The sequence below is a fragment of the Hippocampus guttulatus genome, chromosome 8 (genome assembly GCF_054856545.1).
Source record: "Hippocampus guttulatus isolate MCC_2025c chromosome 8, RoL_Hgut_1.0, whole genome shotgun sequence".
NCBI classification, from domain to species: domain Eukaryota; kingdom Metazoa; phylum Chordata; class Actinopteri; order Syngnathiformes; family Syngnathidae; genus Hippocampus; species Hippocampus guttulatus.
The window spans coordinates 13,651,382-13,675,156 of record NC_141268.1 but is presented as its reverse complement, the minus strand read 5'-3'; the positions used below and the strand labels follow the sequence as shown (position 1 = coordinate 13,675,156).

The 23,775-nt window shown below is 43.6% G+C and overlaps 2 protein-coding genes and 1 pseudogene across 6 annotated transcripts in view; 1 reads left to right on the top strand and 2 right to left on the bottom strand.

Annotated features, from left to right (window-relative positions):
* LOC147201279 (retinoic acid receptor gamma-A-like) overlaps positions 1–12,066 on the top strand; it is a 33,542-nt gene extending 21,476 nt beyond the window's left edge. For all 3 annotated transcript variants that reach the window (XM_086118220.1, XM_086118218.1, XM_086118219.1), the window contains 6 exons: positions 6,811–6,959; positions 8,184–8,489; positions 8,630–8,806; positions 8,937–9,141; positions 9,225–9,383; positions 10,733–12,066. In XM_086118220.1, coding sequence (XP_085974346.1) covers positions 6,811–6,959; positions 8,184–8,489; positions 8,630–8,806; positions 8,937–9,141; positions 9,225–9,383; positions 10,733–11,064 — 1,328 coding nt within the window. In that variant the 3' untranslated portion in view covers positions 11,065–12,066. The remainder of the gene's footprint in view (positions 1–6,810; positions 6,960–8,183; positions 8,490–8,629; positions 8,807–8,936; positions 9,142–9,224; positions 9,384–10,732) is intronic.
* Positions 12,067–13,388: 1,322 nt separating this feature from the next.
* On the bottom strand, positions 13,389–21,687 carry LOC147201278 (uncharacterized; annotated as a pseudogene). The gene is made up of 11 exons (XR_015101664.1): positions 21,646–21,687; positions 20,564–20,659; positions 19,930–20,096; positions 19,089–19,190; positions 18,754–19,002; positions 18,465–18,677; positions 18,301–18,399; positions 14,785–14,859; positions 14,497–14,712; positions 14,203–14,264; positions 13,389–14,036 (listed from the first exon to the last, which is right to left on the bottom strand). The product of XR_015101664.1 is annotated as an uncharacterized LOC147201278 (transcript).
* LOC147201277 (single-strand selective monofunctional uracil DNA glycosylase-like) lies at positions 20,564–23,748 on the bottom strand. Of its 2 annotated transcripts, XM_086118381.1 has the most exons (3): positions 23,306–23,748; positions 21,646–22,257; positions 20,564–20,659 (listed from the first exon to the last, which is right to left on the bottom strand). In XM_086118381.1, exons 1-2 carry the CDS (start codon positions 23,606–23,608, stop codon positions 21,691–21,693), a joined length of 870 nt encoding a protein of 289 aa, XP_085974507.1. In that variant the 5' UTR covers positions 23,609–23,748; the 3' UTR covers positions 20,564–20,659; positions 21,646–21,690. The 2 variants fall into 2 exon arrangements, with proteins under 2 accessions (XP_085974507.1, XP_085974506.1); XM_086118380.1 differs by lacking the exon at positions 20,564–20,659 and having other exon boundaries at positions 21,063–22,257; positions 23,306–23,747.
* Between the last annotated feature and the right edge of the window lie 27 nt (positions 23,749–23,775).

Here is a 23,775-nt window from a genome sequence, read left to right as displayed (position 1 = left end):
GAGGAGGAGAGGGATGAATTTGGTTTTGGGATTAGCCCCACGACCCCCCCCCCCCTTTTCCCTCCCACTGACTCCTTAGATTTTGGCGTTTCAGGCCTTGATGGGGGGACATCTCCAGTCTCGAATCTACTTTTAACAATTGCTGCAGGACCACCAAAAGCGAGCTGTGCTGTCCTCTCATTCACCAGTCAGGAAGTTTTTGGGTTGCCGCAATCGTCTGTAAACCTGCAAAAAGACCCCTGAATGTGCTTTTGGCTGTTCTGTCTTGTCTTATCACAGATCTTTAAAGTCAAGATGAGCTCTGGATAACGGACGCTCTTCGAAGTCATTAGACTGATCAATATCAAGATAATGTCGCTTTTGTTTCGTGTCAAATGCAACCAGGAGTTAAGCATTCCTTTGCTGTTGGGCTGCAACTCATGATTATTTTAATAATCCACTCATCTGTTGATTTTGTTTTTCTCGACGAATCAGATCAAGAAAACACAATTTCTATTTCTATCCCTATAGTCAAAAAAAAAACGGATTCAGTGACTTGTCAAGTTAGCAAATAGGCAAACATGTTGATGATCGTTTTCCAAAGTAAAAGTAGGTGTCCTAATGCCTTTAGTCTGATTCAACATAAAAACAAGTTCGCCCTCGTTGAGGAATATCGAAATATTTACTGTTGAGGGGTTGAAATTCGGAGGGTTTGCACACTGTTAAATGGAACAAGATCTCGAAAAGCTTCATCGATTACCTTCATAATTATTGATTCATTGTCGATTAATCGTTGCACCTGGACATTTCTGGAGATGGCAGTCATGTGAGCATTGTTGAAATGATTCAACCCGTTGTTTGTTTGTTTTTTAGCTGAATAAATGGAATCTTTAAAAAGTCATTTTAGTCATTTAAAATGTTCCGATTGCTCTTAATTTATAGGTGAATAGAAAACCTCGAAAATTTGGAAAAACTAAATTTGAACGTGGGTTGACTCATTTTGAATGCATCTGTAAATACTTTATTCTTTTTTTTCTTTTTTACATTCAGTACCCTCAAAATAAGTATTTTTCCCCCTAATAATTGTAACGTTGTTTATGAACAAAGTCCCAGCAGATGATCACACTCAAAATCTTAAAAATACAACAAGACAGGCTACGTATGATTTTGCATTCATGTTTTTTTTATTTGTAATTCACTGATCCTTAGATGATTTAACGGGCTTTGTTTTTTTTTTCTTCTAAGAACACGTGTTTAGGGTCATCATTGCGTGTTACATCTAACGAAGGGCGTACCGAAGACCCGATGATAAATCGGCCGGACCCAAACGTTATTTAACAAGCTGTCTAATATGCGTCCCCTCCCCACATTAGTCAGGGGAAACTCAAGCGACGCCAATGTTGGTATGCGGGTTGTCCAGCTCAACTCAATCAGAGCGCAAAGCTGCTGATGATTCACATTTGTGGGGTCCGTCTCAAATCCAAGGGCGTTGTTCGCAAGTGTGTGAAGCTTGTCAAGTTGAAGTATTTGTCCAGGATTTCTGGTGAGCTTGTACAAACGCGTGTGTGTGTGTGAGTGTGAGTGTGTGTGTGTGCGTGTGTGTCTACCTCCTTTTTAAATGTCTGGTGCTTTGTTTTTTATGGAGCTGTCTTCTGGACAGCAGCCCGGTTTTCACAGTCTTTCCTTTAAGAGGCGCTACCAATGACAGGAAGGGCTCCTCCTCCTGCCCGGGCAGGAAGGCAGGAGAGGACAAGGGGTTGGAGGGGGCAGGGGGTGGATGGGAGGTTGGGGGAGGGGGGGTTATTACTGTGGGTTTGGTGTTGGGGGACGCTGGTATTGAACTTAGAACAGCTGATGAAAGGGATTGTCACTCACATCTCCCCCATCTCCTCCCTGCTGTTGTGGTAATTACTCACTCAGCATATTTGCGGTGCCCACCCCCCGACCCCCCCTCCAGACCACCACGACCACCGCCGGTCAACAACAAAGTAAGCCGAAGCACTTGACAATGACAACAACAATCGATTGAAAGCAGTCGAATCGAGGCAGACGTTTGCGTCTTGGCTGCGTGTTTGTGTGAATGTGCGATGCTGCTGTCTCCCGACCGTGGCCCCTGTGCAGCCGGCCAACACACACACACACGCACACACTCGCACATATTCACATATGCGCGCACATTCCACAGGGTGCCGCCGAACATTAGGTGGAGCCAGAATGATTTTAAGAACTGAAGTGCTGCATTGGAATCATGATAAGAACCACACATGTTTTTCTTCCGATTTTCTGTCGGTGGAAGCGCAGCTTCACTGTCACGATTCTTCTCAGACGAGGCCTTTGATTGACAGTTTGAAGTGGAAAATTCAAATTGGAAAAAAAAATCCCTTCCAACTGAACCTCCAGCCATCATTTGAATATTCTTAACTGTCACGCAGGTGTTCAAAACAAATTCATAAAATAAATCTATGAAACCACCCGGGCCTTTGATGACTTGTGATTAACGAGCAGCGTTTTGGGACATTGACGATTGCACAAGGCAAAAAAAATTAAGTCATTGCGGTAGTGGTATTGTGTATTAAACCTGATGTGCTGCGAAAGATTACTGCTTGTACAGTTTTGTTCTGTTAAAACCGGTCAACAGCACATTTTAATCAGAGACGGCTCTGTGTCCCGAAATGTATTTTTGATAACTCTTTCAAAAGTGTTTTTAAAGGTCAAAAGCTTGCGCAATACAGACTCTACCATGCGTTGTAATTTATAGCTATGACGTTTTTTTTTGTCCCCCCCCCCCCCCCCCCCCGCCCCACTTGTGGTCACCATCTTCACGTTGGACTGTAGCATGTGTGAGTCATTGGGTTTGGCTAGCTGTTTTCGCCAGGCTGTTGGCAACTCGTGTCGGAATGCTTTTTTCATCTTTGTTTTCTTTGCGTTCTTTCAATGAAGAGATTAAAATGCGATTGTTTTTTTTTTATCCTTGACCACTTGTGGAGGAATGACACCACGTTCGAACAATTGATGGTAGGCTATTAGCTAACATTGATATGTTATTACCTTGTGTTGCCAATTGTGGTACACATTGCAACTTAAATTTTTTTTTTTTAATGTGAAGTCAGACCAAACGTGTTTTTTTTCTTCCTTTCTCTCGATCACGGCATCCTTTTTCGATACAGAGTGGTGCGTTTCACTCCAGTAACGTTCCACTTTTTTATTTTTATTTTTTTAGATACTCAATGAATTGTTGCCGCCCTGCATCACATTTTTAAAAACGTTTTGCTGTAATTGGTACCATTACACGCTGGTTTCGCAAAATAACCAAAGAAAAACTCTGTCTGACTGAAATTCGGTTCCAAATTGTACAAGACCGGGGACACTCCACAATGGACAATCCTCGACACCTAATGTGATGCTGTGTGCAGCCCCCGGGCCAAAGTCAAGCTGCATGCCATATGTCACTATGTCGTCCACACAGCGACCCCCACAAGCAATAAAAAAAAGAAAGAAAAACACCTTCAATGTCGGCGCAAAGGCACACACTGGCAGATTGGTCAAGTCCAACTGAAACGGAGACGCCAAATGGACGGAGACACGGCGGGGCCAACAGGCTGCTTTTCAAATGTGAACTAGGTGTCAACTACGAGGACAAACTGGACTGTGTTTGGTGAGACATTAAACTCCTGGCCCAAAGGAAGGAAGGAAAAGGGATGTTAGCGAGATACAAACGTGGCGCTTGAATAGTTGTACGCTGATGTAGGTGACGCAAAGTCTGCCAGGATGTTCCGAAAATGTGAACGTGTGTCGCGGCCCAGATGTAAGGCGATGATGTCTGAAGTGGGCGTTGATTCCCAGAGCGTTCGTGTCCTCTCTCATGGCTCCTCCAAAAGGTGTGCTGATAGATGTTATGACACGCAAGCGGGGTGAGCTGCAGGTTAAGACCAGACCGCTGTTTCTTCAAGCCGAGCCTCGGAGGCCGCACGCAGTTCAGGGCGATGACAGCCCGCTGACACATTTTGGCTCCTCTCCCCTCTATTCGTCACGCCAGGTAGCGTCTCCCCCCCCCCCCCCCGTCCCCCTTTTCGACCTTCAGCGCTGCCTGCCGCCTCCTCCTGCTCGCCCTTTTCGCACCATACTCAGACGCCGTCAGTCAGTACTTGTCGGCTGGCGCCAGATGCGCTACCGCCGCTTGAATGGCATCTATTTTTCCCTCTCGGAGACACACTCTTACATCGTTGGTGTATCAACAGATCGGTTTGTGGCGTTAGCTCCGCCCACAAGCTTTCTCACCTGAGCTCTAAAACCCTCAAAAGTCAACACATGACGATGACAGTATTTGTTTGTTCTCAGCAGAAGCTCTTCTGTGGACGCTACTCGGGGCATTATTTGCAAGTTAGGGGCAATATATACTCACTGGATTTTTTATTTTTTTTCAATGTTATGTCAAAAAGTAATTTGGCAGAATATTCCGTTTGTTCACCAGGGTCACACCAATAATTTTAGTAATAGTGATTTTTGATAGCAAATTGTACTTGTTATTTTTAAAGTATTTCTTTTACAGCATTTTCATGAAAAAATGTTACCACCACATTGAGCTGCAGTCTGCTCTTGTGTTTTTATTCAACTCCTAAGACGCCATTTGGCCAGTCAGATGAGGCGAGGCAGTCCCATGACTGTGCACGGTTCTCTGCGGCCTCGCACAGAAGCAACATGTTCAAAGTGACTCATTGTTGTGAAATCTGGAGATAAGAATGGCGATGCAACCTCAGGCTAATGAGCCGAATGTGCTGTTACATGAGTGTAAACTCAGAAAATTAATTTAAGACAATTTCTTGATTTAGTTTTTTTTTAAATGAAAATCAACTATCATTGTTGTTAGTGTTAAATTAATATTGTTCGGTAATATCAGAATTTGCGCATTTCCATTTTATATTTCGGTCTAGTTAACGTTCATAATTTGGGGGGAGAAAACCAAACTTAAGAGCTCCAAGAGCTCCAAGAGACAAACATTCACGCTCACATTCAGACTCGTCTGGAGACAACTGAAAGATTTCAATTTGCATGGTTTTGCGACGTGAGAGCACGTTCGGAATACGCACACGCCTCAGGAAGGCTGCAGCTTAGATTTTAGATTGGTCTCAGAACTCTGCGGAAAAACATGTTACCTCACAGGCATTTGGGAAAAAAAATGGTCGAGTGCTCTGTTAGGTTGCCGCTGTGGTTTAAACAAGGCAAGGAAACATCAGTTCGGAACGTTGGGAAAATAATAGGAAGGTAATATTTAATAAAGCCTGACAACAATTAATGAGTCGCCCCCCCCCAAATCAATCCAAAAAAAAAGAACATTGTTATCCTATCCTATCCAGCTCTTTCTTCTGCATTAAAGTACAGTATAGCTAATGTGTAACAATTCAAGCAGTGCCGATTTATTCATTTATTTAAAATATTCAGCATCTAAAATTGTAACCCCTTCTTTCCCATTTTGGGAATACACTCGTTTCGTAGTGAGCGCATGTAATTGTCTGACATAAAGGTGAATTGTTGAATGCCACTTGCACACACATTGAACCTTTAAAGTGCCTGCTGGGCAAGTAGTTAGTAATGACCCTCTTGAGCCAAGGTCAAAGTTAAATGGTCAAGCTTTGATTGAAGCTCTTATCCAATGGGAAGTTTGTGTCCTCGCGCTCACCTCCTTCCTTCTCTTTCTTTTTCCTTTCTTTTGTTTTTATTGGATTATTCCTTTGTGCTTTCAAACCTCTCTGCGTTTTGAAACCTTACCGCGCTTGTTAATGACAGGCCGATGGGTTCATTTTAGGGTTGCTGCAGGAGGGTGAGGGGGGGATGGGGTGGGGGTCCACATTTGGTTGGGCACTGTGTCGTCCGCTGAAGGTGATAGGGTGGAGTGGGGGGGCACTGACTTTGAGGGGAGGGTGGAGGGGTTGACCCCGGATTCTTTAATTTTTACTAGGAAGGGATGCGAGGACGGAGCTGTATGTGTGAATAGCTGCCCAAGGTGACTGGATGCCAATAAAGGGGTCGTCAGCCTGGCCGGGGGGGGGCCTCCTTCCCATCCCAGACACAACCTTTATAGGGCCGCTTGTAAGCCTGGGCAACTATTAAACTTCGTCCTGCCTGTGCTGAGGAATTTAGGGCCAGGAAACAAGGGGGTGGGCGACGGGGGTGGGAATGGGTAGAGGAAGGTGAAGTTGGGGTGAGCGAAGGTGAAAGTTGAAAGCCATGTTCCAGACACAATCTGCTTCTTCAGTCATCGCCTCCAAACGTAAAGGGGCCCGATACTCCTCCTTGAGATTTTGATGGAAGGGAAGGAAGCTTCCCGTTGGTTCGTTTTCTCGTCGCTCTTGATCTCCTCGTTTGTTTTCAACGCGGCCTTAGCTTAGCAATTGTCATAATACAGTTTCCCCTCGGAGAGAGGGGACAGGGGCCGAGCCTCATAAACTTCCAGCTTTTGTTTGTTCACATGGGCCTCGAGGTATATGGGCATTGGATGGCCTTTCACATAAAAATGTGAGCTTGTGAACACAAACGCGCACACAAAACTCCAGAAAAAGTCAACAGGAATGACCCCCCCACCCCTGTGGGCCAGTAAATGGAGAAGCCAATCAAATCTCAGCTGCCAATCAGCGTTTTATCAGCGGGGCCATCTGGCCATCAGCTAATTGTGCGTCCTTTAAAGTCGCTGTCAATCAGACGCCTCCCTCCTCCCTTTTCTCTTTCATGATCTCCTCTTTTGAGATGGCCTTCTGGCCCCACTGACCACACGTTGCCAAATGCTGCTTCTCTGTTCAGCTTCCACAAGTTCAATGCTGCTTTTTGTGTATGCAGCCGTGGAGACCCAGAGCACCAGTTCAGAGGAGATGGTGCCCAGCTCGCCTTCTCCGCCGCCGCCACCTCGCATCTACAAGCCCTGCTTCGTGTGCCAGGACAAGTCGTCCGGATACCACTATGGGGTCAGCTCCTGCGAGGGCTGCAAGGTACTCGCCTGCACCACTGACAAAGCGCATGCGAGGCACGTTTGATTCAAAGTTAGCAGCGTGCTGCCCTCTAGTTTGGCCTTGCTAGTACTACGCAGTCTGGCAGAAGAATCTTTTACACCCAACTCGTCTTGAGCCAAGGCATTTTACTTCACAAAAATCTCATGGCACACCACCGAACAAAAATGTAATTCTATCCATAGTAAAATAGGGATGATCTTATTGGAATTTCAATCACAAATGATACGTAAAATGATTATCAAGCAATTATTTTTTGAGATTCAACCTTTCAATAGCCACTCACGACGGGAAAAGAACATGCATGACAAAGACTACAACTAAAACCCAGGCTAAATTTAGCTCCTCCATGACAATCATCCTGAGTCAAGATGTATCATTTCAACTTCCTTGACACCAATTCATTTGGTTTGGTGCCACCTTAGAGCCAATCATCGATCAGTGACCAAAAAAAAAAAAAGATCCCTGATGTGAATCGAATATGGACCAATCCATCCAATTTATTCAAAAAAAACTTGTTTATTTCGTGTACAGTTGACCTGCGCAATTGGCGGGCGATTGGGATCCACGAATAGCCAAAATGCACATATAATTAACACCCATTGAAATGCATTGGAGGAAAAAATGACTATTAACCCCCCTAAAATTACCCCAAAAATGCTGATACGCATTTTTACCCCCCATGGAAATGGGGGGTATAAACCCAACACCCCCCCTCCAAACAAAATCATTTAAAATATCAGTCGGGAAAAAAAATCTGACTGTATATGCCAAGAATCCTTCGGTTATCAACGATAGCAGCACAGAAGGTCCCTGGAGTGAACGACATTGCATTTGGAAGGCACAAAAACCCCACCAGAAATATGGTATCCCCCCCCCCCCCCCCACCACCAAAAAAAATAAAGTGAATATGTGGATTTGTGAATCGCTAACTGCGAATAGGCAGGGGTTAACGTCTCTTGTTATATCGCGGTTGATGTAGTCTTGGACTGCATGGTGGATTTGGTTTGCATTAGACCGCACAGTACAGTGAGTCGACTGCACGCCTCGCGAATGTAAAGATTGTTCGCCAACTGTTTAGAGCCTCCCATTGCTAGTTGAGAATCAATACATGAATTCAAAGCACAATCTTAGCACACCCGCCAATGGCCTCAACTGACGTAACTGCCATAAATCCTTGGCCGATGTCACATTTCTGTGCTTCAGGGATTTTTCCGACGCAGCATCCAAAAGAACATGGTGTACACGTGCCACCGAGACAAAAACTGCCAGATCAACAAGGTGACCCGCAACCGCTGTCAGTACTGCCGGCTGCAAAAGTGCTTCGAGGTGGGCATGTCCAAAGAAGCGGTGCGTAACGACCGCAACAAGAAGAAGAAAGACGTGAAAGAGGAGGCGGTGCTGCCCGAGAACTACGAGCTGAGCGGCGAGCTCGAGGAACTGGTCAACAAAGTCAGCAAAGCCCACCAGGAGACATTTCCGTCGCTGTGCCAGCTGGGCAAATACACCACAGTGAGTGTTGTGTAACAATGACAAGGCGGCGGCGGGGGGTTTTTTTCTTTCTTTTTCTCTCCCAAAGCTGAAGCGAGAACGGGTGGAAAACCAGACCTGAGCTTACCAACCCGTTTCGGACACACGTGTCTCTTTCCCAGAACTCGAGCTCTGACCACAGAGTCCAGCTGGACTTGGGCCTGTGGGACAAATTCAGCGAGTTGTCCACCAAATGCATCATCAAGATTGTGGAGTTTGCCAAGCGACTACCAGGCTTCACGACGCTCACCATCGCCGACCAGATCACCCTCCTCAAGTCTGCGTGTCTGGACATCCTGGTACAGCCGTCCAAACGCGCACAACGCCGCGCGTCTTAAATTCTGATTGCGAAAACATAATAATAACGTGAACAGCTGCCAGCAAGCCTCCTCTGGTGTAAATTTTTTCCCCCCCCCGCGCCGTCTTCAGATGCTGAGGATATGCACGCGCTACACCCCCGAGCAAGACACCATGACCTTCTCCGATGGCCTGACCCTCAACAGAACCCAGATGCATAACGCCGGCTTCGGCCCGCTCACAGACCTGGTGTTCGCTTTCGCCGGGCAATTGCTGCCCTTGGAGATGGACGACACCGAGACGGGGCTCCTCAGCGCCATCTGCCTCATTTGTGGAGGTACGGCAAGCCCCTCGCGTCTCATTTGTCTCTTTTCCACCTCCCTTTGGCGAGAATTTCACGCTGTCCCGCCGTCTCGCCAGACCGCATGGACCTGGAAGAACCCGGGAAGGTGGACAAGCTGCAGGAGCCTCTGCTGGAGGCGCTGAAGATTTACACACGCCGCCGACGCCCCAACAAGCCTCACATGTTCCCGCGCATGCTGATGAAAGTCACCGACCTGCGAGGAATTAGCACTAAAGGTCAGTTTGCCACCTGCGCGAACCGCATACGCACACAGCCATCCCCGTAATACAATAATCGCTCAAATTGCTTTGACCTTGTTCAAAAGACGCTTGTTTGGTTCGGCACTCACCTGTAAACAAGATGCCATAAGTGAACAACAGATTTTTGTGCAACTCTATAATTTGGGACCGACGACAATAACACACCCTAAACTTCATTTGACCTTCTCTCAACTTCTGAATGCGCGGCCAACTGTTTAATGCTTCAGTACTTTTGCACAACTCTGCCAACATTCACGACTGATGTTTGATCCATGAATCACCTAATACATTCCCAGGTTTGATTGTCACTGGGATTCAAACACATCAGCGGTGGTCACCCCGGGACGCATTTTTTTTCCCTTTGGTTACAAAGTTTCCACCCACTTTCAAAGACGTTAAGAACAATATCGATGTTTTGTCTAAAAAATATACCGTATTGGCCCGAATATAAGACGGTGTTTTTTGCATTAAGACTGAAAAAGTGGGGGTTGTCTTATATTCGGGGTCTAGACATTATACCCATTCACGAAGCTAGATGGCGCCAGATATCATTGAAGCGAATGCTGAACTTCATTCCCCAGGCCAAAGTGAACCCCTGCCACGAAGAATAAAAATAAAAATAGCGGTAGCACGAAGAAGAAAAATAAAAAATAGCGGTAAGAAGGAAAAGAGAAGAAAATAATAGAAGAAATAACAGAAAATGGAGAAACGTAGTGACGTAGTGGGTCGAAGATCGACCAGGTTAACCGGCGGCTGAGGAGAAGTTATGATGTCATTTACATTTCAAAAACCAGAAGCCATTCATTTACGAATGCAATTGCGCCTTAGATTTGAATGAGGCAAAATAACATGCTTTTTCTCTGAAATATATTGTTATAATCATTTGTTTCAGATGTACTGTAATTATTTTCTGTATAAAAATTTATTTGGTGTTCAAAAAGTATTTTTTTCTAACTTGAGTCTTGAAAAAGAGGGTGTTGTCTTATAATCGGGGCCGTCTTCTATTCGGGCCAATATAATAATAATATAATCTGACAACCCAAGTATCGTAAATAGCCGTTTAAAAATGACATCACGTAGTTCACGTTTTGACATCACGAGACCAAGACGACGCCTATCAAATGATCTCCATCAACGTTGCCCTTGCGAGGCTTGAAACGGGACAATCTTGGTGCCGGGGGACTTTGCTAAAGTGAACTAAAGTGACAAAAGTAGTGCTTCGCTGCCATTTGTGGCATATATATACGCAATTGTGAAAGTTTGTCGGTGAGCGTCGACTACTCACTATTCGCTTTGAGTGTCATTCGACCCGGCTGTGCACTCAGGTGCAGAGAGAGCCATCACACTAAAGATGGAGATCCCCGGCCCCATGCCGCCGCTCATCAGGGAGATGCTGGAAAACCCGGACGCCTTCGAGGACAGCAGCGACTCGGCAGAAAGCCCCGCCCCGGCCGCCACCGCGCCTCCCGCGCCGCCCGCCGTTCAGACCATCAAGCAGGAAGAGAAGCCAACGTACGAGTCGGCGGTGGAGGAGGAAGAGGAGGACGAGGATGACGACTACTGGGACGAGGACAGGGAGCGGCTGGCGGACAGTGATGCCGAGCCGTGGGGGGAGGCGGCGGCAAGCGCGCACAAGAAAGGCGGGACAACGCAGTAGGACGCTTGCTTCCCTGGCATCCTCATCCTCACACCATCGGGCTCTTATAAAAGAATTGCAAAGTTTACAGGGAGTGAGGGACGAAGCAAAAGCACTCAACAAGCGACTCATTGTGGTCTGCAGCGACAGGAGGGAGGTGGGGGGGACATGAGGAATGTCCCCCTCCTCAGGAAAAGGGCTACGCTTGTATCGAAAACATCTCTTCTTTTTTGGGGGTTACAAGAAATGCTACTTATACTTTCTTCTTGTATGATGTATTGTCTCAGCTCTTTGTCCATTTCCTTTACCGTGTATGTGTGCGCGTGCGCGCATCTGTTTTTTTATGAGCTAAAGTGTCACATCATGGAGAGCAGGGCTCCCAACCTGCGATGGTCTTCCAGGTGTTCAGCATCTTCTCAAAAAAAGCTAGGCTGACTTTTATACCATGAGATGAGAATCCAGAATGCCGAGCAATTGTTTGTTTGCTCGCCCGACGATCGCGCTTACCGATTCCTCTGACGGTGACAGGTTTGCCGCAAGAGAGGCCTCTGAAATTTGGTCGGTTCACTTGCTGCATACGTTCCGCTGAGTAAAATGTAGCAAAGTCAAAGTTACAGCTTTGAACCGGTGTGAAAAGTTTGAACTGAAGCAAGCCAACCCATTTTTATTATTCCATTCCCTCACCCACAGAGAATCGATCTGGAATCCGCTCGATGAAGGAATCAAAAGTGCCTAAGTCTTTATCGATTCCCATCCCTGGACATGAATGTCATACAAATGTAATTCTAAAACAACCCCAATGATTCCTGACCCAAAAGATAAAACCGTTGATGATGTCAGTATGGAAAGCCATTTGAGCCTTTTTTTGATACCCAGTTTAAGGTCCAGGTACTAATACGCTCTTTGCTCTCACAAGTTGGACAACTTTGGCTTGATCTGGACATTGACGATACCAAAAATGTGCTCAGACGCCTTTCCATGTCAGTAATAGTACTCGACATTGCATCATGATTGGGTGTTGGGGTAGGGTTTAGGGTTAGGGGTTTAGGGGGGTTAGGGTAAAGGGGGTTGGGGTTTAAGTATTAGGGTTAGGGTTGGAGGGTTAGGGGGCTCGAGGTTAGGGTTTAGGGTTGGGGGTTTGGGTAGGGTTAGTGGTGTTAGGGTTGGGGAATTAGGCTTGGCCTAAGGGTTACACTTTAGGGTTAGGAGGATTAGGGGGTTTGGGTTGGGGTCTTAGTGTTGGGGAGTTCGGGAGGGTTTGGGTTTAAGGATTAGGGTTTGAGGGTTAGGGGTGGGGTTAGGGGGGTTAGGGTTACACTTTAGGGTTAGGAGAGTTGGTGGTTAGGGGTTGGGGTTAAGCCATAAAGACGCGGCAGCAGCCATTTTGAACTTTTCACAATGATAGCAATCCTCAGGTGTGTGTGTTTTTCTTTTTTATTGTATGGAAAAATATGACTTGCATATTTTATTTAGCCCTGTAATCACCTGCATTCAACCTCCATTTAAATTTTTTTTTACGGCTAACAAACGCACACGCAGGACACGGTGGTCATATTTCTGATGCCAAATATTAATTTTTGATCACGTCTTCCCAGTTTGAGCTGTTATGTGATGGTCACATGCAGAGCCTGAATGTACAGAATGTCACCTAAGTATTCAAGTGGAATTTTGTAAAAAGGCTTCATTTTGAATGTCACAAAGAACAAAAGCAGTCCAATGTTTTTTGCACTGTTAAATGTTGTCCACAGCATGTTGCTTTGGAACGGACGAGATCTTCAGCACCAGGATCTTTCAGGGGCAATCAAGTCAGATTTCTTTTGTCTTTTTCCTGAACTTGAGCCAGTGCAATAAAACGAAAGCCACATGCAAAGTTGATGGGGACCTCTGTAGGTAAAAAGCATCAATTTCGACAAATCCAAACAACTTTGGCTCATTAAAATTCCATCGCCTTGATGGTTGTGACATTTAGGTGTTGTGTTATGTACGGAGAATATTTAATATTGACTATTGAAGCTCAAACCATCTCATTATGTCTTTTAATAATCCCCGACCTCCTGCGTCATCTCCATGTAAAGAGATTGAAACATCTCATGACTGGGCTCATCTCTCTCTTGTTTGTTTTAAATTTGTCTACGTAGTTTGCTTCTTTGGTTTGCTTTTTATTTTGGCTGTATTTTTTTCTTTTTCTTTTTTTTTATAAAATGCGCTTTGTGTTTTTACACCTGTTGGCGTGCAGCTGTATTCATTTTGTCATCGCTTTCAAATACTAAATGTGCATGCGAACCGTGAAAAAAAAATCCAATGAGACAAATGTGAACTGAGTCACATTTACCAAACACTGATAATGCATTTCATGACTGTGATTTAAAAGCAGGCATTCCAAATAGAACGGCATTGAATATAATTGCCACCATAAAGCCAGAAGTAGTGTCAAATATCATACTTCAATCCTGACAATAAAACGTGAGCCGTAAATGAAAGCGTCAGTGGCTCAATGACGTTTCATCTCCGTTATAAGTTACACACGAGAGTTCTGCAAACCTTTCTGTCATCATTTTCTCTTGAAATACAATTTTTGAATGGAATATATTTTGCAGCTGCAAAAACAAAAAAAAACATCCACATTCATTCTGGAAGCAATCATGCTTGAGGCAGTGACTCCCAACCACTGCTGCGGCACATGGAAATCTTTCGATCAGAAAAACTAATTACAAAACAATTAAATGCTCTTACACAAGATGACAAGATCAAATTAACCGGTGTATAGACCTGTTGCCAATTGACAATTGTTCGCATTGGCAATTATGTTTATTCTGGATACATTATTTTTGTAACACATTCTTTTGGGGTGGGATGCCGTGAGAATTTTTAAATGTCAATGTAACACCTTGCCTCAATAAAGGTTGGGAATCCCTGCCCTCATCCAGCAACTCCGTCTCAACCTACGAACTTGCAGTTCTTTGCATCACCACATGATGGAGCCAGTCAATTCACTGCAGAGGAAAAGATAGGAATTAAAGGCATGAGTACGCGACAGTGACCAAGTCCGGTCCTCGGATTCAATCAGGTCCATTGGAGGAGGGAAACAATCAAAGCATGCAGGATACTGGCCCTCGAGGACCGGACTTGGCCGCCCGATGTGTGTGCGTTCTGGGTCACCTGAAGACAGGGTCCACAAGTGCCGGGAGCATCACTTGTTTCTTGTCACCTTGCTGGTCACTCTGTTTCGGATTGAGCCAGCAGAACAGGTAAAAAGATGAAAGGGGAGATCTTGAATCGGCAGCACTCGTAGGTGACGTCACTCTGACGTAGCGATTAGGTCACGTGACACACAAATCTTTACGCTGAAAGAAGTGATTTGGCGCGGTTTGATAGTAGACAATCTTATTTGAGACATAGCAATTGTGTGTGTGTGTGTCCGTGTGTGTAAACTCACTATCAGCGCATTTTTACCTGTGCCACGTTCCTGACAGCTTCTCTCTCCAGGGTCCAGCTGGCGCAATCCCGCTTCTCCGCAGAAAGTTGCAGTCTCAGCTGCGCCATCTGCAGGCAGCTTTTGTGCAGCTCCAGCTCCCCCAGCTGCCTGTGAAATCCCTCTGCCTCGCGTTTGCTCTCCTCCAGGAGGGCCTGCAGGCTGCGGACCTCTGACTGCAAGGCCTCGCGTTCAGCCTGCAGGGAAAAGGACAAACTTCAACAAAATGGCTTCTGCCGTGATGTTGCGGGTCGGAGGACTTTACAGACCTCGAGCAACTTTCTCTTTTCTTCATTGTGTTTGTTCTGACAGGATAATTCAAGAAGCATCCCCTTAAATACCGCCTTCATCCTGCAAGGGGAAGATTTTGAGTAAAAACATAAAGAAACATACACAAAAAAAGAGTACCGGTAACCTAGAGTAACAGTTACATGTAACCACTTACATGTACAGAAAAGCGTTTTTAGCCGAAAAAAACGACCATGTATAGTAAGGCGTTTTTAGCTGAAAAAAAACGACCATGTATAGTAAGGCGTTTTTAGCCCCAAAAAAACGACCATGTATAGAAAGGCATTTTTATTTGGAAAAAAAAACGACGATGTATAGTAAGGCGTTATTAGCCGAAAAAACGACCATGTGTAGTAAGGCGTTTTTAGCCGAAAAAAAATCGACCATATTTAAAGTAAAGCTTTTTTAGCCGAAAAAACATCCGACCATGTATAGTAAGGTGTTTTTAGCCGGAAAAAAAACAACAACCATGTATAGTAAGGCGTTTTTAGACGAAAAAAACGACCATGTATAGTAAGAAGTTTTTAGCCGAAAAAAACGACCATGTATAGTAAGGCGTTTTTAGACGAAAAAAACGACCATGTATACTAAGGTGTTATTAGCCGAAAGAACGACTATGTGTAGTAAGGCGTTTTTAGCTGAAAAGAAATCGACCATATTTAAAGTAAAGCTTTTTTAGCCGAAAAAACACCCGACCATGTATAGTAAGGTGTTTTTAGCCGAAAAAAACAACAACCATGTATAGTAAGGCGTTTTTAGACGAAAAAAACGACCATGTATACTAAGGTGTTTTTAGCCGAAAAAAACGACCATGTATAGCAAGGCGTTTTTAGGGGAAAAAAGCGACCATGTATAGTAAGGCGTTTTTCGCCGAAAAAAAGGACCATGTATAGTAAGGCGTTTTTAGCCGAAAAAAACGACCATGTATACGAAGGTGTTTTTAGCCGAAAAAAACGACCATGTATAGTAAGGCATTTTTAGCCGAAAAAAACCCCGAACATGTATAGTAAGGCGTTTTTCGTTCTTACAGCCGCTGTGAGACCTAACAGCCTAACATCTTGGGCCTCAGACCAGGAAATTGATGTCACAATCAAAAGATGGCTAAATCTGGCTCCTGATCGGGATGGTGACAGGAAGGAGAGCATGAGAAGAAAAGAGGACATGGAGAGCGCAACAATTTGATGGACAGAAAAATACCGTTCAAGAGTAAGCTGCATTCCGATTTGGACTTTTTGTGTGCACTGATAAATAAAGAAAAGTGCATTTTTCCAGTGTATGTGGAGTTATATGTGAGGTTCACAAATTATGACAATAAACATATTTTTATAACAGTCGTTTTTGAGACTTTTTTTTTAATGTGGGTCAAATATGGCTCATGAAAGATGTGGCTTAGTTGAGGTTGAATTCAGGCTGATATCAGGAACCTGTTCTGGCCCAGCGTCGGGTCGGAGTAGGGCCAGATAGGGTTTTACAATGCGGCTCAGATCTGGGCCGAATGCGGCCCACATCATGGATGCCAGACGTGGGCCACTGCAGGACCGTCATTCATTGAGGTATGTGGGCCGAGTGTACGTGCCGTGTCTGCCCCAGAGCTGGGCCAGACCAATTTTGCTGACTGGGTATTTCAGTCCGCAAACTGAGGAATTGCGCGGATGAAAGTTTGAGATGGCGGCGAAAAAAAAACTCATAAAGGTCTCCTAATTACGACATTTAAGAAATGGGAATGCCAGTCTGATTTTTCGTATGAATCGTCCAAAGGGCGTATCACTAAACTCACCTGAAATGTATGCACAGAACACGAGAGCAAGATACGACGAGAGGCACGATTACGAGGCAAGTTGGTCATTCGATTTGTAGGCTAATCGTTATGAAAAATATTAGGACAGTATTGGTTTTTCTATAATTTACTGGTTGTAGCATGGTAACTTTATGAATAAAACCTTCGTCACAAGGTGTAGTAATGCTAATGTTAACTGTTGGTAGAACTCATGATGACGTGTGTTAAAATTGTTTCATCAAATTGATCGTAGATTACACATGCATCGTCTTGGGAAGAGGATGTCAAGCCACATCAATACTTACCTGTATTAATGATTACCAGTAAATTAATCTTTGCAGTGTGAGTTTGGAAAAAATACTCTGATGATGCCACATGAGCACACCAGTTTTTGATCCATTTATTTTTTTGAATGAACCTGGAGTACACAGCTACTGATGTAATGTTCATTGTTAATGCATTGTTTTCAAACATTTACCCTTGAAACGTTATACTTTTGAGTGTCGGAATTCTTGATTATGAATATCAGTCAAAATAGAAAAGTGAGTTCCCATGATGAACGTTTACGGAACCCAACGTTAGTTACCATGGTTTCCCATTGGGTAATCCGACGGAACCGAAAAACGGTTACTATGAATTTCCGAAATCCTCAGGCCTGCTCCTGAATTATTTAAATTTTTGCGGCATTTGTTTATAATTGTATGTATATGTTGTTGCTTGTGTTATTATCATATGCAATTGAATAAGTAGACCATTTCAGAATTCGAAATTTGGGACTCTCTCAATGCATAATGGGACTCGTACTTTTCTGATCAACGAGTCCCTGGGACTCGCTGTCGGTAAACTGTAAAATGATCACTGCAGAGATTACCGCTTATTCTGCACACAGTGATTGACTTCTATGCAAAGTCATTTCTCAACTTGTCTTCCGTGCCATGTCATGCCTGTTGAGTGTTGATTTACTTCATATTAAGAAACTACTGCACTAAAACATTAATTCATAAATGTATATCATATGCTTTTTTGTTTTTCTCAGTATAAATAACACGTACCCTGACTGTTCTACTCTTTGAATAAAAACACTTCATTCAAGCGTTAGGGAGTGCAAGGGGTTATGATGGAGGGGTGTTGCAAATCATGAAGACCTGCCAAGTGGTATGATAGCATTGTTTTATACATGTCCTCGGCTAGGCCTCAGCTTCAAAATCAGTCCTTGGTCCTTGGCCTTGGCCTTGCCTCGGAAAATTTTCCAAGTCGTTGGCCTTGGCCTTGGCCTCGGAAATGAAGTCCTTGGCTTTGGCCTTGGCCTCGGGTTGCCGGTCCTTGGACACAACACTGGCAGCAACACATTAACAGACCATACAACAATACTCACAGACATATATTCTTTATCTTTTGCAAAGAACGCCTAATAATACCACTGTACGGAGAAGCTCAGCCTTCAGTACACTGGCCCAAGGTGGCCAAGGCACGCACGCCAGAATGAGCAGCACACTGAATTATTTTTTAATTAATTTCATTTCATGAAGTCCTTTTTTGTATGTTTATATACATGATACAAAAATCGCTCAGTTGTGATGTATCACTTCAACATACTTGAATTTGGCACCAATTACAACTTTCCTACTTTACCAGCGACCTGGCAGCAAGTGAAACTGAAAAGCTAAATGCGACGCGACAGAGCTTCACTGTACAAGTATCTGTCGGCATTTTCCAAGACTTGCCTTTCCAACTCCACGTTTCTCTACTTCTCCCGATCAGTCAGCACCTTCAGTTGACTCAGTTCAGAGTTGAGATTCTCCTGACTGCTTTTAACATCCTTCATGGCAACATATGAGTCTTAATCAACAATCAAACATGGTGACGGTCTGTGTTAGGTCTTACTTTGTATTTTTCTTCCATCTTCTTCAAGGCGTCACATTTGCGTGTCAGGTTTTGACGGAGCTGCGCGATCTCCTCCTTCAAGGCGTCCCTTTCGCTCTCCCATTCCTCCTTTGCTTTTGTGTTGCCCGTCCTCTCGGCCTCTATTTCCTGTCTGGCCTCCTGCACGGCCTGCTGCAGCTGCGCCTTCTCCCTCAAGCACTCCTCCAGCTGACTCTGCGGACCGCCAATAATTCGCAGCAAATTTCAAGTGTCGCAGAAAAGTGGACGGTGAGCAGCTTCCTTTTCCCACCTGCAGCAACTGAGCTCTGGGGACCACCAGGAGCAGCTCCTCATCATCCTCATCATCATCACCTGCTCCTTCTTCTTCTTTATTTCGCTCCTCAATCAGGGTCTCCAGCTCATCCAGAGGTTTGGGGGCGCAGAAGGTGAAGGGTCGGCTTTGGGCGCAAACTTGCCCGATCTTGTCGACGTAGACAAAGTGGTACTCTGCTGTGCTGGGGCGAGGTAGGTAGAAGGCTGCCAAAAACAGCAACATTTCCTCTCATAATGTATGTGACCTTTATTTACAGAGTGCTTCGCTTTTACAAAACCACGGAGGAACTCTTTGCAGTATTTGATATGGACCTTGAAAAAGGAACAGCAGTTGACAGCGCTTCTTTCAGTGTAGCCTTCGGGGACAAGCGACCAAGAGTACGTGTGGTACTCGCGAAGTGACGACCATCCCACCTACATTATGGAGGAACAAAACCACTAAAATGAGGTACACCGACACATCAAATGACAAACAATACAAAATTGTATACTGCCCTGTTCAAACGCTTGGGATTTGTGATTTTGATACATGAGACCAAGATAAATCATTTCAAATCATTTTTCCACCATTAATGTGAGCTATAACCGGTAGAAGTCAATTGAAAAAAAAAATCTTTTAGCAAAGTAAATGTAAACAGTTGATACAATGTAGTTGCCAAAACTAATGAAATAACTACAGGTAAAATGTAAAAAACGTTTTCGTCAATGAAGTAAAATAAAAACGAAAATGTTTTTTTTTTAAATAGAAACTTTAAAAAGTATGATGTTAGCAAAATTTTGAGCTTTGATCCTCTCCTCTTTCATCTATAACTGCTTCAAAATACAAAGTGTATGCAGGAAAAGTGATTAAAATTGCACGACTGTCTGTGTCTTATGTATTGTGTTGTGTTATTTTGTTTTTTTAACTTCAAGATGGCGCCGCGAGAGTGGCTGCCTTTCCAGCAGCTCCTATACTGTATTTTGTTCTTCTACTTCTTCCTTTCATAACTTTGCTGCTGTGAATTGGGAATTTCTCCATCGCGAGACTTATAAAGGATTTCTTATTTTATCTTAAAGGCAGGGAAAATAACATCCAAAATATAATTGGGATTAATCAGGGGCACTTTAAATGGTGGTAGCAGGTTTTTCCATGTGCTTGTCGCTATGACAACACCTTGAAGATGCCAATCCAGTCTCTGCTGCTCCACTGATGGTCTGAAGTCAGGCTGTAGTGACACTCGACCCTGGTTTGGGGGAAGTAGCGCTGACCCACATTTCTAAACACCACTGCGGACTCTGGATTGTTTTTCTCCATGACGGTGACAAGGAGGACGGCACACGCTGTAGACATTTGAGAAACACTGTTAGGCAACGCAGCATGGCCTCCCACAACGTGTTTATAAACAACATGCCCACACTGTCACCATAGTGCTTGTTATTTGCTATAGATAGATAAAATACATCCTGATTTATATAGCGCTTTCACAACAGCTACGGCTCTAACAAAGGGATTAACAAAATGTTATTAACATAAAGTAAAATAATAAACACAACACATAACATAAAACACGGACAGTGGTGCAATCTTAACCACTTTTCCTTCATTCGCTTTGTTTGAAGCAGTTCTAGATGAAAGACAGATAGAATTTTACTCTTTATTTACCATACCATAAATTAAAATAAACACTTATTACCGCTGTTTTTCCGTTTCGAGTGCTGTTGGGCTAAGAGTCATGTGAGCGGTTAGCTTGAGACTCGTTTTATTTCAGTATTTTTTTTAAGTATCTTAATTTCGTTTAAAATCTTACCTTAAAAAAAGTAGTTTTCTCCAAGAGGTTCACGGCCGTGCCCGCAGCAGCACACTGACTCAAATTGACCAGGAGGATCATGGGAAATGTAGTTCACTGTCAATAAAAGTGACGGAGTCATCCTTGTGGACACATAATCCGCTGTTTACTTGCTTCTTTCATTTCATGGCAGTAGCAGAAGCTTACCAGGAAAAGTGGCTGCGTGGTTTATGACACGTAAACACGTCGTAGTGAAAAGACGTTAAGTCATTTATACACCTCTAATCATTTTGACTATTATTTTGAGACCAAGGGCAGCCTTCAGGGCAGCCTTCAAAAATCTCCAAATTCAACACAATCAAATGGGAGACTTGCTTCCAATTATCATGAAGTGAATAATGTGATTTGACCTTCATTTTTAACTCTGAAATTTTCATTGAAATATTGGTACCTAGTTAGCAACCAGCCACAAGCTACATTTTGTCCACTATTATTGACAAGTACAACACTGCAAATGTCATTTCAAACAGAATGTTCACTGTATTCAGCCAAGACATTGTCCTAATTTACAGCAAAAGGATGAGAGAATGAGTACATTTGTTTTGAAGTTTCAATAAAAGGGAAGTGATATTTTAAAGTTCAAGCCTGTCATTAAAATTTGCTTTGAAGTTTCAATAAAAGGGAAATGATATTTTAAAGTTCAAGCCTGTCATTAAATAAATGTATGGATTTTTTTAATAAAAAATTTGCAGCTATGTGGCCCTTTGCCTACATTTGAATGGTGTAGAACAAATGTGGCCTTCTAATTTGTAAAAATGATAAATAATAGATGGAATTGTAAGGAGGTGGCATTCATTCAAAACCTAAGATCTGATAAATCACAGAAATGAATGGATGTATGGATTCACAGAATACAATAACCATTATATTTGTAACAAATACAAGTAGACGACATTTAAATACAAAGAAGTGGTAAAATTGTAATGCAAAAAAAAAATCATATAACAACATAGCATGAGTGTATGTAAAAGAGCATACACAACTGCCTGTAACAAAGACATATATTTGTGTACACTTTATGTATGCATCGCACCCAAAATTACCTGGGATGGAATCCAGTTCACCCTCCACCCAAATGACGTTTTCTGCTATGAAGTCTCTTGAGTGTGAGATGATTCTGGCCATGTGTTGTTACTGAACAAAGAGAGGATGCCCAGTTCTGCTAGCTTAGCTTTAGCTACACTCTCCCAGCCCTTATTGGCCAGAGGGTTCCTAGGAGAAGGATGCATGATGCCCTCTACTCGCACGTCCATACCAGCTGTGGCAAGAGCGCGGCGTGCCCGCTGTTCCGCCACCCTGCCCACACCGATCACCATAGAGACACCGAGGGCCTCCACGGCTTGACACAGGGCAATGTCACACAAGCGCAGGAGCTCCTCACGCTCACGGGCATTGAGCTCGGGGGGGGTCAGGTTTTTCCCGGCACTGCTCATGAAAATTAGAGGGCAAAGGTTGTGCACAAAACAGTGGCGGAAGAACGCCGCAGGCTCGCCGCACAACTTTCTGAAAAGGCCCCAGAAGCGGGCGCCGCTCACTTCGCTCTGAGTGCAGGCCAGGCCGCTGATGCGGCGCTTCGGATGCTCGTTGTCAGGGCGACCAACCGCCCCTGTGATCTTCAGCCAATTAACTACTGACTTCACTTCGCCAAAGGGAACCTGTGACAGATGAGATGAGATTTCCACAGTGAATTTATGTATTTCAACATCTGACAAATACAACATCTATTAAACTAAAACAGACAAGTAATGTGGCTAAAAGCAGCCAAATCTGTGAAAGAGTACAAGAATAAAGTAATCATCTTCAAAGTCATAGGTATTTGAGATACAAAGTCATATCTCTCAGAGTAATGTTTTATGAGAAAGTTACATAGGTAGAGTCTTACTTTTAAGAACATTTGAAAACCTGCCCACACCAAGTGGTAAAACACCTTAGCCAAGCAGCCGTTCTCAAGATATTATGGCTTTAATCTTTTACCCCAAATATTTGGATTTACTCAAAAAAATATACAACTTTGTTCTCATAATGTCAGGACTTTAAAAAAAATGTAGAGTATAATCTCCAAAATTTTATCCAAAAATACAAAGCTTTATTATTGTACTATAATGACTTTATTCTCATAATGTGACTTTTCTTGAAAATATAACATATCTAAAAATATACCACTTTTTCTTGACAAATTACAACTTTATTCTTATATCACCATTTTAATCTTTATATTTGATTTTAATCTAATATCTTTCTACATAGAAATATACGTGTATATATATATATATATATATATATATATATATATATATATATACGTTTTTCATACTTTTTCTCGACATTGAGGATACACCATTACGACTTTCATCTTGCAAATATGACATTCAATCTGAAAAAAACGTTATGCAAGACTATCGTATTTTTTTCCAGCTTTCATGGTAGCCCTCCTGGCTTTCTGACACAATAGAGTACTGCATTACATGTCTTTTCATTTGTTTTGGTGGATTAATATTTCATTTAAGTATCATCTGTGACAAACGTACACTTACTGCGGAAAGCATGCAAGAAATATTGCACGGTCAAATTTCGCTTTTTCATTAAAAAAAAAAGCCAACAATGCAATGTAGACGTTCCCAATTTTGTGTAGTATGCAATGAAGATGACCGATTACGTTAGGAAGGCTGGATGTCCTGTGGGTAATTCTAAAATTAAACTCACCCCCGTCTGGGCCATGCCGAACGGTCCAGGATTCATGCCTAAAAACAAGTAGCTCTGTCCCGCCTGGCAGTACTTTTCCACGTAGCATCGGTGCGTGTCCCACGCGTATTCTAGTGGGTTGTACACGTAACGGACGGGTTCTCCGAAACTGAGCCCACGGAGGTGCGCGTTGAGCTCCAGTTCGATCTGTAGGAACCTGCATGAGGGGGTCGCTTTCGGCTCCGGAGTCCACTTCAATGCGACGCGTTCATTTGAATCCTGCTCGTTTCCATCACCTCGCGACATTGCGTTGCCATTCAACATGGTGGCTGTTTAATGCGCATTAGTGTCCATGATATTTCCAAGATACTGTTTTGTTTCGTTGTTTTAGGATCTATTTATTTCCCCGTGTGCGTCTTGTTTTACGCAAGACGACAACCATTACGCGAGGGCAGTACTGCCCTCTCTTGGCCTAATATGTACCACATCCA